Source organism: Geospiza fortis, unplaced genomic scaffold (genome assembly GCF_000277835.1).
Source record: "Geospiza fortis unplaced genomic scaffold, GeoFor_1.0 scaffold172, whole genome shotgun sequence".
NCBI classification, from domain to species: Eukaryota; Metazoa; Chordata; class Aves; order Passeriformes; family Thraupidae; genus Geospiza; species Geospiza fortis.
In genome coordinates, this window is record NW_005054309.1 from 3682497 (window position 1) to 3694021 (window position 11525).

At 62.8% G+C, this 11525-nt stretch overlaps 2 protein-coding genes across 2 annotated transcripts; one reads left to right on the plus strand and one right to left on the minus strand.

The window, feature by feature from the left end:
• Positions 1-7085: 7085 nt before the first annotated feature.
• Positions 7086-9087, plus strand: THPO (thrombopoietin). Its single transcript, XM_005419135.2, has 5 exons — positions 7086-7196; positions 7973-8100; positions 8184-8270; positions 8476-8640; positions 8738-9087. Exons 1-5 carry the CDS (start codon positions 7157-7159, stop codon positions 8918-8920), a joined length of 603 nt encoding a protein of 200 aa, XP_005419192.2. The 5' UTR covers positions 7086-7156; the 3' UTR covers positions 8921-9087.
• A 338-nt stretch (positions 9088-9425) lies between these two features.
• On the minus strand, positions 9426-11352 carry POLR2H (RNA polymerase II subunit H). The gene is made up of 4 exons (XM_005418990.2): positions 11223-11352; positions 10469-10562; positions 10036-10119; positions 9426-9925 (listed from the first exon to the last, which is right to left on the minus strand). The coding sequence occupies exons 1-4, from the start codon at positions 11269-11271 to the stop codon at positions 9808-9810; spliced, it is 345 nt and encodes a 114-aa protein (XP_005419047.1). The 5' UTR covers positions 11272-11352; the 3' UTR covers positions 9426-9807.
• Between the last annotated feature and the right edge of the window lie 173 nt (positions 11353-11525).

Sequence of the window (11525 nt, forward strand, 5' to 3'; positions counted from 1 at the left end):
GCCGCCCCCGCCCGGCACGGGACGTCCCGTCCTGTCCTGTCCCGTCCTGCGGCACCCGGGACACGCCGCTGCCCCGCCGGGCAGGGGGTACCCCGCACTCGGGATGTCCTGGGGACCCCCCTCCCATTCATTGGTCCCCCTCTCCCCGGGCATGCGGTTCCCCAGCGTGCAGAGCATCCTCCCTCACATGCCAGCCCCAGGGCATGGGGAATCCTGAGGGAGGAGGCTGGAACTAGGTGATGTTTACGGTCCTTTGCAACCCAGACCAGTCTGTGACACGATTGTATGATATAACCCTCCCTCAGAGCATCGGGCACCCTCAGGTTCTGGGCATCCTGGGGACATCCCCTCCCAGTTCACACAGCACCCGCTGGGATATAAGGCACTGTGGAGACACCACCACCACCATCCACACCCCTTCCACAGAGCCTGGGATGTTCCTGAGCACTGGGCATCCCAGGTATGCCCCCACTCACATTCCCCTCGTCAAGGGTATGAGCCCCACAGGAGTCTCCTCATCCGGACAAGCCCCCTCGGGAATAAGGCATTTGCAGGGCACACCCATTCAATGCCAGTCTCCTCAATGTGTGCCATCTTCCCAGCATGGGGCATCTCCTGGGCACAGAGCATCCTGGAGCCCCCACACCCACACAGCCCACCTTCAGTAATGAGCTCTTCCAGGGCTCATTGCCCCCCACTCCTCAGGCATGAGACATCCTGGGGACTGCTCCATGCACTCAGTGCACTCCCAGGCCCCTTGGCACCCCAGGACACGGGACACTGCAAGGCTGTTCCCTGTTCCATCCACTGTTCCCCTGCAGCCAGCCCTTCCTCCATCCACTCAGCACCCCTGAGCATGGGCTCCCAAAACAGCCAGCCCCCTTCCCCAATCCACACTGCTCTCTGCAAAGGCACAGCCAACCCCCTCCAGTTTGTGCCTTCCACATTCCTAAATTTCTCCAGCTGTTGCCCACCCTGGGCAGAGCAAGGCTCCAGAATGGGACCCGCGGCTCCTGCCCACCAGTGACAAGGGCTGCAGGGGAATAGGAGCCTGGGTTCCCTCGTCCAGGGAGGGAAGGGGCATCTGGAGCGGGGATGCTGTGAGAGCAGCACCCAGCACCAGCCCCATTCTTCACCCACACCTGGGCTGGTAAGGGTGGCAGAGGGTGGCAGTGAGTAGGCACCATGGAAAAGTTTGGGGAAAGCATCATCCCTCTGGGGAAACTGAGGCATGAATTTAGGGGAGGGGGAGCCTATGAGGAGTGGGGGCGCTTTGTGTCACCCATGTCCCTGCTGCCACCCCCGCCAAGAGTGGCAGGGAGAGGCTGAGGGTGGTGGGTGCGTGGCTGGCGGGCGCCCGGCAGGGGGAAGGCGGGTGGGGAGGGGAGGAGGGGGAAGCGCGGGGCTGCCAAAATCAACTCCGGGCGGTGCAAACACCCGGCCAGCTGCGCGGTGTAGCTAGGGAAACACGGCACAGCTGGAGCGCAACAGGCCCCTGCCTCCCCAGAAAGCTCCTCCTGGGCCTCCCCGCAGCCCAGCGAGCAGCTGGGGGGGCTGCAGCCCACCGCCCGGCGCCCCAGAGCTAGAATGGATCGCCCATCCCCAGCTCATCCGTGGCTGCCCCGTCCCATTCCCTGTCCTGGTCTGGCACAGTGTGACACCTCTCCCGGGGAGGGCAGTGGGACGGGGGGCTCGGCCCTGCCAGGACCTGGCCCGTGGCAGGAGCTGCAGACGGCAGCGAGGAGTGGCTGGGCTTACCCCAGCGGCACAGCCCGCTGGCATCACCGGGGCTGGGACACTGCCAGCACCTCGGGCATCCCCCGGGCAAGGCTGTCCTGACACACTGCTGCTTGCAAGGAGCAGCGACCATGCCTGGCACATGGCAGCGCTTGGCCCTGTGCCCTCCCGCGGTCCCCAGCGGTGTCACTGACCTGTCCCCTCTCCTCTCTCCCGATGTCCTCGCTGGCTGGGGGTCCAGCAACGCGGAGGGCAGGGAAGGGTTGGCGTCTGTGTGGCTGTGCCAGCGTCGCTGCGCGGTGCCCGCTGCGGCACAGCAGCGGCTCTGGGCACGGCGGGGCGGGGGGGGGGGGGGGCGGTGCCCCCCCCCTCCCCCGCCGATGCCAGGAATCCGGTGCTGGCTCTGTGCACCCAGAGCTCGTCACAGTCTCCTGGCTCGTCTGCGGGACACGGGGAAGAGATGAGGGAAGCTCCCTCCCCTTTCCCGGAGAAAGGAGAGAGAGACGGGGAACCCGCCTGGCTGCAGCCCCTCGGCACGGGGGAATCCGAGGCACGGCATGGCAGCGTGAGGGACAGAGGGGCTGCAGGCACTGCCAGGCTGGGGGCAGGGTGGTATGCTGGCATGGGGCCTGTCGGGTCAGGAGGTGCTGGGCATCCCCACCCGGGGAGGGGGGCATGGCCGCTGCAGTGGGGGCACGTGGGCAGGGAGGAAATGGATGTTCCAGCTGTGCCTGGGCTGCCCTTGCCCACAGCCTGGGCTGCCCTGGAAATGCCAAGGGGTGCCCTCATCAACAGGCAGAGGTGGCTTGACAGAGCCTTGGGGGTCCCTTTGCTCGTGGAGAGGGGATGGTGCCAGCCAAGGGCAGCGCTGGGAAAGGGTCCCGGCCCAGCAGCTGCTTCCCAGCCCAGCACATGCCCTGCACAAAGGCACCTCTGAGGCTCCAGAGCTGGGCCTGGCACTGGCACATCCCCAACGGGGCTGCTGGCTGCGGGCAGCTGGAGCTGCACCACGATGGAGACAGCTGGCCATGGGCAGCCCCAGGCCAGGCACCTTCACCCCTCCACCACCTCTTCCCAGGGCGGGCACTGGCTTCTCGCCGGTGGGGCGGTGATGGTTCCATGGGGTGTCTCCTGTCCCAGCAAAGTACAGGTGGGGTGCCCCAACGGTGCCCTACAGAACAGCCTGTAGTTCTGCAGGGCTTGGTGGGCGTGTGCCCTGCTCAGTGGTGAGGGTCCCATGGAGTATTCCAGAGGATCGTGGTGCCAGGGCTGTGCCATGCCTGGCGTGGGGGTGTCTCAGCAAGCCCTCACCCTGCTCTGCCCTCAGCAGCTCCCATTGTCTGCCCTCATTAGCTGCTGCCTGCTCGTGGCTTTGAACACGAGCCCAGCTCAGGGCGACAGGAAGGAGCCTCTGCTCCCCAGGGATGGGGTCATGGTGAAACTGCATGCCATGGGCCCCCCTTCTCACAGCCTCCCACTGCCTCCTGGGCATCCCAGCACTGCCTCCAGGCCTAAGCCTGAGGACAGGAAGGCATGTGGGGCACCCCCTCTCTCCAAAAAGAGCCCCCCTCGAGTGCCCCGCCCCGTTGCTGGATGCAGAGAGCCTCAGCCTCCCCAAAGCTTTGTACCGAGCGTGGCTTGCGCCGTGTCTAATCCCCCCGGCCTCACACACACGCGGTGGGGCGGGGGGGCTGTTGTAATGGGTGGAAATATCTCATAATTCACGTTGGACACAGGGATTACAGCCATTCCGGCAATATTTGCACAACTGGTAGGCGACTTGCAGGGCTGGGCCATCCCAGATGAAGGCCAGGGGTGTCTGGGGATGGAGGGAGTTTTGGGGGTGGTAGGTATGGAAAGGAGATGCAATTTGGGGACAATGGAGTGGGGGAAGTTGGCTATTTTCTGTCTGTGAACACATGGAATTTATTACAGAGGGCGCATTGCTGACATGGTGGGGATGGCTGGGGCTCTCGCCTTCTTCTCACCCTTCTGTGGTGGCCAGGGCTCGGGGAGCAGAACGAAAACCCCAAAACAATCTCATCAGCCACGCCAAACAGATCCTGGCAGTGTTCCTGAACAAGATACCTGCTCTGAGTGCCCGGTCAACCCCACAGAGCTCCCTGCTTATAGGAGCACCCAAAGGTGCTGGTGTCCCCCTGACCCCAAATGTCCCCTCCTCAAAGGCTTGGCAGGGTGACCCCAGCAGGAGGAAGATGGGGGGCATGTGGGGCATGTGTGGGCCTTGTTTGGCATGGGGATTAGCAAACTCCCAGAAGCGATGGTGGTCTCCCCCCTCCCCACCGGACATGCAGGCAAATATTTGTGCCCAGACTTCGCAGGACAGCGAGAAGGAATTTCATTCTTGCGCCCACCTGCGGCTCGGCTGCCTGGCATTAACCCCTTCTCCTCTCCATGGGATGGAGGTGGAGGGATGAGGTGCCCTCCCAGCACGCTCCGTGTGCCCCGCTGGAGTGGGAAGCTTGGCTGAGAAGCAGGATGGTAGAGGGGGCACAGGGGAATCGCCCCAGATGCCAGCACAGCCACTGGCATTAGGTGCCCTTGTCCAAGGCAGGGAGGGTTTGCCCATGGACATCCCCTGGGCAGCACCGAGGGCTTTGTGCTGGGATGCTGGGCAGCATGTGGCTTGCTGAAAATTGCGAAAAGGTAAAACCCTGCCATCCCTCACCCCCAAGCTGCTGCACCCCGACCAAGGTACCCCTTGCAGGTCCGTTTACCCGGCAGCGCGGGTGTTCTCCTGGGACGGCTGTCTGGGAGCAGCGCAAGGACCGGGTTGCGCGGGGAGCAGGATTTGCCCACGGATGTTTATTGGCAAGTTGCATATGTAGCAAAAAAGCCCGGAGGGTCCAGGAGGGACCCTGCTCCCGGGGACTGCCCGTGCTCGGGGAGGGGCAGCCCGGGTCGAGGGTCCCCCGCTGCCTGGCACCCGTAGAGCCCCGCTGGGCTCCTTTCCCTGGCCCCGGAGCCAGCTGCGGCCTGAGCAAACGGGGCTGTTTGCTCACGCCGGGATTAGCCGCTCTCTTTGTTCCTTTGACTTTCTCTTTCCTTTATGCCAGACCCTTTTATGGGGGCTTCAAAGGGGGCTAGGACCCCCCTCCCTGTCCCTGGAAGGCCAGGTTTGCTTCCCATGCTAGCACTGACATCCTGGGGGTGCCCACCGAGCACATCTGGGTGGCCTGCGGGGACAGCAGCTGTGCCACCGAACCACAGTCTCCCCCCTACCCCGGCGTACTCCTCCTCTTTCCCCCCCCTTTCCCTGACTCCAGGCACCTCCTGCTGTCTTCAGCACCTTGGCAAAGTGGGTGCGAACGGCTGTCCCTGCAGCGGGATTCCCAGCACTTTGCACCCTGTAAGGAGAGGTGGGAATCTTGGCACCGGGATCCGGCCAGCTGTGCAGCCCCGCGGCCCCCGCCGGGCTTCCTGTCCCCTGCCAGAGCCCAGGCTGCCTGGCCGGAGCCCCCGTGTCCCTCTGGGGTCCCTCTGGGGTCCCTGTGCCTCACTTACTGCCCCCGTACTCTCTCCCTCTGCAGCATGCCACATCCGTGGGATCGGGCTGGGGCCAGAAGCAGGAGCTCTCCCCCACATCCTCCTCTGCCCCCCTGGCATGGGCAGCAAAAGCTGGCATTGCCCTTTCCAGCAGAGGAATACCAGGCTGCCCACGGGCACAGGCTCACGCTGCCTGCCAGCTTCTGGCATTGTTGTAAAGAATATTTTGGAGTAAAGGGACTATTGTGAGCACCTTAGGCTGACCGTGGGGGTCCATTAGACCTCCAGTTTCCAGTTGCTCTCCAGTTTCCCCTGGTGGGTTTGTTTGCCTAATCAAGAAGGAATGCAGGGCACGGCAGCTCTCCAGCCTGGCATCGCCAGTGACTTTGCACCCAGGGAGGGACAGGGAATGCACATGTGGGGCCATGGCAGGGACTGGCATGGGGACGGCGGCGGGCCCGAGGCCAGCGCTGGCAGAGGGGCTGAGGGTGCTGACGGAAGTGATTGCGGCCGTGATTGCAGCTTGTCACGTCCGCAGGAGGGCCACGGCCGTGTGGGGGAAGCCCGGAGGAGTTTGACCCCGGTGCTCGCGGGTCCCTTTGCTGCCAGATGTGCCCAGGCGAGCCGGCGCTGCCAGTCTCGACCCTGCAGCCGCTGGACCCCCCAGCCAGGCACCCTGCAAGGTGGGCTCCTGAGGGCTGAGCAGGGCAGGGGCACGTGGAGCGGGGCACGGTGTTTACTTTAACTGCTGTCACCCGGCCAGGCGCTGCCGGGAACTGCTGTCCCTGGGGACAGCGCTGGGAACGTGCGAGAGAGAGAGCCCGGCGTGTGAGAAGGAAACGCAGGCACTGCAGGGAGACAGGAGCAGGGGATGGGTGCTGGGAGGGGGTGTTCCCCAAAGGGAAGCCGTCGGGGGCTCCCGGGGTGGAGGGTTATCTGAGCACAGGCCTGACGCGTGCCAGGGAAGCACACCTGAGTACATGCAGGTTTGAGGGGGCACGTGGTGGTGTGTACCCGTGAGCAGAACAGGGACACACATGTACACACGGGCATGGGGATGTGCACCCCCTGCCAGAGTGCCCAGCGAGAGCTGACTTTGCCAGGGAATGCCACAGCCATGCCAGGGCATGGTGCTGAACAGGCCCCTGTGCTTCTCCTACGCAGGGAGGGGCCATCTGTGGGTGCCTCACCCAGCCCACTCCCAACCAGTACCCCTGCTGAAACAGCCCTGGGGCCATGCACTAGGCATGACCCCTGTGATCCATAGCCCTCTCCAGCCCAGAGGGATCCCATGAACCACAGCCATCCCGGGGGTCTCCAGCTCCCTGAGTCACCTCCGGTGGATGCAGGGGTCAGAGCATGCCTCTGTGTGAGGGTCAGCAGGGATGGGGTCTAACTGGTAAAGGTTACCATGGATGAAGTCCACCTCTGGGAGAGAGTCACCAGGATTTTGGTCCAGCTCTGGGGTGGTTTTGTACCTGGCTGCCATAGCTAGGAGCAGGACTTAATTAGCGCTCATGTTCCTGGGGCTGTCCAGTGCAGGATCACTGACACCATCTCTTCTGCAGGTGCCAGGGCCACCCTCTACCCGTGGACAGGCCCAGCTGAGGCGCTGAGGTGCTGGCCGCTGAGCGCTCAGGCCCTGGGCCAGGTGAGCAGGCACAGAGGGCGCCCAGGGACGCCCTTCCCGTGCCCCGAGCCAAGGGAGGAAGCGGCCGGAGGCAGGAAGCCTTCCCCCGGGCCCGGGGCCCCCGCTGCGATTTTGCTGGAAGGTCAGGGCGACACAACAGGAAATCGTGCTGCCTCGGCGGGGCGGCCAGGCCGGAGGCGCGGGGCCGCGCCGAGCTGTACCACTGCCCTCCATGGAAGGGGGACGGGAGCCAGGGAGCAGCTGCCGGCCCCAGGGTGGAAGATGCAGGGCCGAAGCCCCCAGCCGAGCATGGAGCTGAACAGTGAGTGTGTGGCTAAAGGGGGGACCGGGTGCGCAGGAAGGGACTGTGGGTACTGTGGCCCAACAGCCAGAGCGTCCCCTGCACGATGAGTCCCACAGCTGGGCACCAAACCCCAAGGGTGGCTCTGGGCTAGCTGGACCAGCATGTGAGGGCAACCAAGCATCTCTCCATGCCCATCGTAGGTAAACAGGCTGCACTCTTGTGTAGTGCCAGGGCAGGCAGTGAGGCAGGCAGAAGGCTGCAGAGAGGGCATGGAGAAGCTGGCAGGGTAGGCATTTGCTGGGCACAGCGGTGTGCAGTGGCACTGGGGAAGGCAGAGCTGGCAGGGGAGCGCTCAGCCAGGGCAGCGGCCAGGAGCAGATGTTCCCTGTGGGACACTGCAGCCCGGGATTCCCCGAAGTGCACATGACGCCTGGAACTGCTCTTGGCAGGGATCCGGAGGGCTGGCCCTGGTCTGCACAGGGAGTACAGCCCTGCTTCCCTGCCTGGAGCGCGGCCGAAAAACCTGGCAGACGTGGCTGTGCGGCCCCTTGGCACACAGCGCCGGCACGGAAAGAGCGGCTCTCCCCCGTGAGCACCGGCACCCCTCGCTGGCTGACCGGAGAGCAACACCGGGCCCTCCTCAGCCTCTCACACCGCCCCCTGCACCCCCTCTGCAACCCCTCTGCGGGGCCATCAGGACCACCAAAGGGCTGGGGAGAGGACTGCAGGTGGCTCTGGGCTGGCACTGCCCAGGGAGGCTGGCACAATGCACAAGGCAACCCTATCTCCTCCAGGACTGCTCCTCCTCACATCCTTCCTCCTGCACGTGAAAGAGGACCGTGCCAGCCCAACACGACTGGTCTGCGACAACAGGCTCATCCAGAAGTACATCGTGGAGGCCAAGGACATGGAAAAGAAAGTGGTGAGGATAAGAGTCCCCACAAAACCCAAGACCAGGGACATGCACAGTTCCTGGCACCTCACCTTGACATCTCTCCTCACTAGGGCCAGTGCCAGGCCCTGCCTGCACTCAGGTGCCCTGCAGTGCTGCCCTTGGTGGACTTCACTTTCCAGCAGTGGAAATCCAAATCGGTGAGAGGGGCTGGGAGGAGGGTGCTGGCACTGGTGTGCTAACAGGACTGGAGAAGGAACCTTGGGTTGGCAGAAGCACCGGAAATGCTGAACAAGATGCTTGTAGGCATATCTGGTGGCACAGGGAGGGTAGAGGACTCCATCCAGACCTAAGGTGAGCACAGAAAGCAACGAGGCCCTGGGGGGTCACTGTCTGCTCCCCCAGAACGAGACCAAGCGGCGGGAGATCCTGTGTGACCTGGCCCTGCTGCTGGGTGCTGCAGCAGGGGCCCAGGGCCAGGTGAGCGACGAGTGCGGGGCCAGGCAGCTGAGCCAGCTTTACCGACACGCCAACTCCTTCTTCCTGCTCCTGCAGACCTTCAGCTGGGAGGTGAGACCTCCCCACACGAGCCAGACCACCCTGGCACAGGTGCCAGCTGGGCTGGCTTGGGTGCAGCGGTGTTTGTCACCCTCTGTCCCACTCTCAGGCAGGGCACTGGGAGCCCAGCTGCTCCCCACACTCCATGGAGCAGACCCACATCTCCAGCATTTTCCTCACCTACCGGCAGCTGGTACAGGGCAAGCTGCGCTTCTTCTTCTACGACCTGGCCAAGGCCTCGTGCAAGCAAGGAGCGGGGGACAGCAGAGACCCTCCATGTGAGGCCCAATGAGGCTGCACACAGGGTTCAACCACAAAGCAATGCTGGAGCAATCCTGCAGGACACTCAGCTGTGTTCTGGGTGCCCAGGAAGATGCCCACAGGGAAAGGGTTGGCACCTGTTCCTCAAGTCTTCACAACCGTGCAGTGCGTGGAGGCAAAGAGTGACACTCATGTGCCAGCAGGCACAGGCCCTGCTCCCAGCTGGGCAGGCCATCTACTGTGAATGCTTTTTGATTAAAGAGCTATTTTTCTAAAGAGCTGTGTGTATCCTTGTGCCTGGGGCAGAAGCCAGCTTGTCAGGGACATGCTCTCAGTTCTGCCCAGTGCCCGCTCCCAGCCACAGCAGCTGCCAGTGCTGCAGGATCCCCTGGCATGGCCTGAGCCGCCACTCCTCCTCTCTGCACCCATCTGCCACAGGTTTGGACTCCCCATCCTTTAGGAAGTGCCATCCTTAGCCCCTGTGCAGGTGTATCCACTCCCTGCCAGCCTCGTCTCTCAGCAAGCAGAGCCAGGTGTACAAAACATCCCAGTTTAATCAAACCCAAGGCAGCCTGCCTCAGGATGGCTCCTGAGGGAATGGCACCCAGAGGCAGGCAGGCAGCTGTCCCAGTCTGGTTGCTCCTGGCCAGAGCCAGGGCTGTTGAGCACAGGTGAAGGTGAGGAGATGCCATCAGGCAAGACTGGAGCACTCAGCATGGTGTCCACTCAGATGTCAGGCACCTCTCTCCTCACAGACAGAGATGTGGATCCCAGCAGGAGTCAGAAGACACTGGGATGAGGAGGGGGACTGCTCCTGCCTCCTCAGCTCTGAAGAGGCTGGGCAGCATGGATGCTGGAGCAGAATGTGGGCTCTCAGGGCTCCAGCTGGATGTCTGTGGGGCAGCCCATGGAGGTGTTCTAGAAGGCCAACTTCTTCATCAGCAGGTAAACACGAGAGTCCACCTCAAACCCGTGCAGGTTGTTCGCGTCTCCCTGCAGCCGCATGAGCAGCCCCCCGTAGGACACGTAGGCAGAGCTGAGGTGGGAGGAGAGCAGTAGTGAGAGCAGGGAATCCCATGGGAGAGCCGAGCCCAGATCCCAGCACTCCCATCCCAGGGCACTGTGTCCCCCTCTCGAGGCACTCACAGGCGCGTGGCCGCCTCCGTGGAGGTCTCGTCCCCCTCGATCCGGTACACCTTGCCGTACATCACGTACTCAAACTGGTCTGCCCTGCAACAGCACAGCCTCAGGTCAGCAAGGAACCCAACCTGGCCGTTCCCCCAGCTCAGTGTCCTCTGGGAGAACGCACCTCCCAGTAACAGAGGCAGTTAGACTGGAAAAGACCTCCCAGATCATCAAGTCCAACCTGCGACTGAACATCACTTCATGGCATGAGTGCCACATTCAGCCTTTCCTTAAACAATTCTAGGGATGGTGACTCCATCATCCTCCTGGGCAGCCATTCCAATGTTTAATCACCCCCTCCATGAAGAAATTCCTCTTAGTGCCCAGCCTGAAACCTCCAGCCTCAGCACTTCACTGTGTCCCTGTTTCCGCCCATCCCAGCTGTGCCCTGTACCTGGAGGGCCGATCATCCGTGGGGTTGTACTCGCCGTCGTCCAGGGTGCCGTCCTCATACAGGGTGCTGGCGATGACCAGGCGGAATTTGTCCCCTGCAAGGAGGCCAGAGCAGCAGTGAGAAGGTCAGAGCACAACCAGAGCAGCAGCACACACAGCCAGAACTCAGGGGGTGGCAAAGGGCCACTCTGGCAGGGGGTGCTGAACAAGCTCTGTCCCTGCTGCCAGTCCTCCAACAGGGCTGTGAGGAATGTGTGAAAGGTCACACTGGACCCTGTGTGTCCTTGTTCCCCACATCACGGAGGACACCAGAGCCACAGGGACACCACTGCTGGTGTTTTCAGGGGACACAAGAAGATATCCACTTATATCCCCCCAGAGAGCTTAGCTGGACCCTTGGGCAGGTACATGAGCATCAGCTTCAGCCCTTCTGTGTTTCATAAAGGGTAATATTCTCTTTTTCACACATTCAGTGTATTTAGCTGCAGAAGTTAATTTCAGGAGGTCTCCCTTAAAGCCTGGTTACCACCAGCTGAAGTAGCTTCCCCAGACAGCATCTGTGGGGAAAGGGACAGAGGGAGGTGAAGCAGAAACCCAGCTCAGCCTCAGTACCCTGAGAGTGCCCTGAGCCTCCTGTCACTTGGGGACAACACAAGGGAGCCTGAGGCAGTTTATTCCATGATCACAGCAATTCCCGACCCCACCCTCTCTAACCTCGCCCACCCAAGCCGACACGGGCTGTGCCGATGGCTCACCGAGATCCACGGGGTAGATCTGGATGTTCACGTCCAGGATGAGATCCATCTTGAAGGACTCGCTCTCGCAGTGCAGGCGCGACACTGGGGAGAGCAGCAGGGTCAGGGACAAGGACACAGAAGCTCCCCGAGGGCTGGGTGGGAACAGGGTCATCTTCCCAGCCCAGGCTGGCACCGGAGCCGTTTTCGGTGGGCTCGGGACGGATGCCAGAGGCCGGCAGCCGACGGAGGTGTGCACAGGCAGGGAGAGGAACACGGTGGGGCGAGGAATGCACGCCACAGGGCCCGCGGGGCGGCACAGCA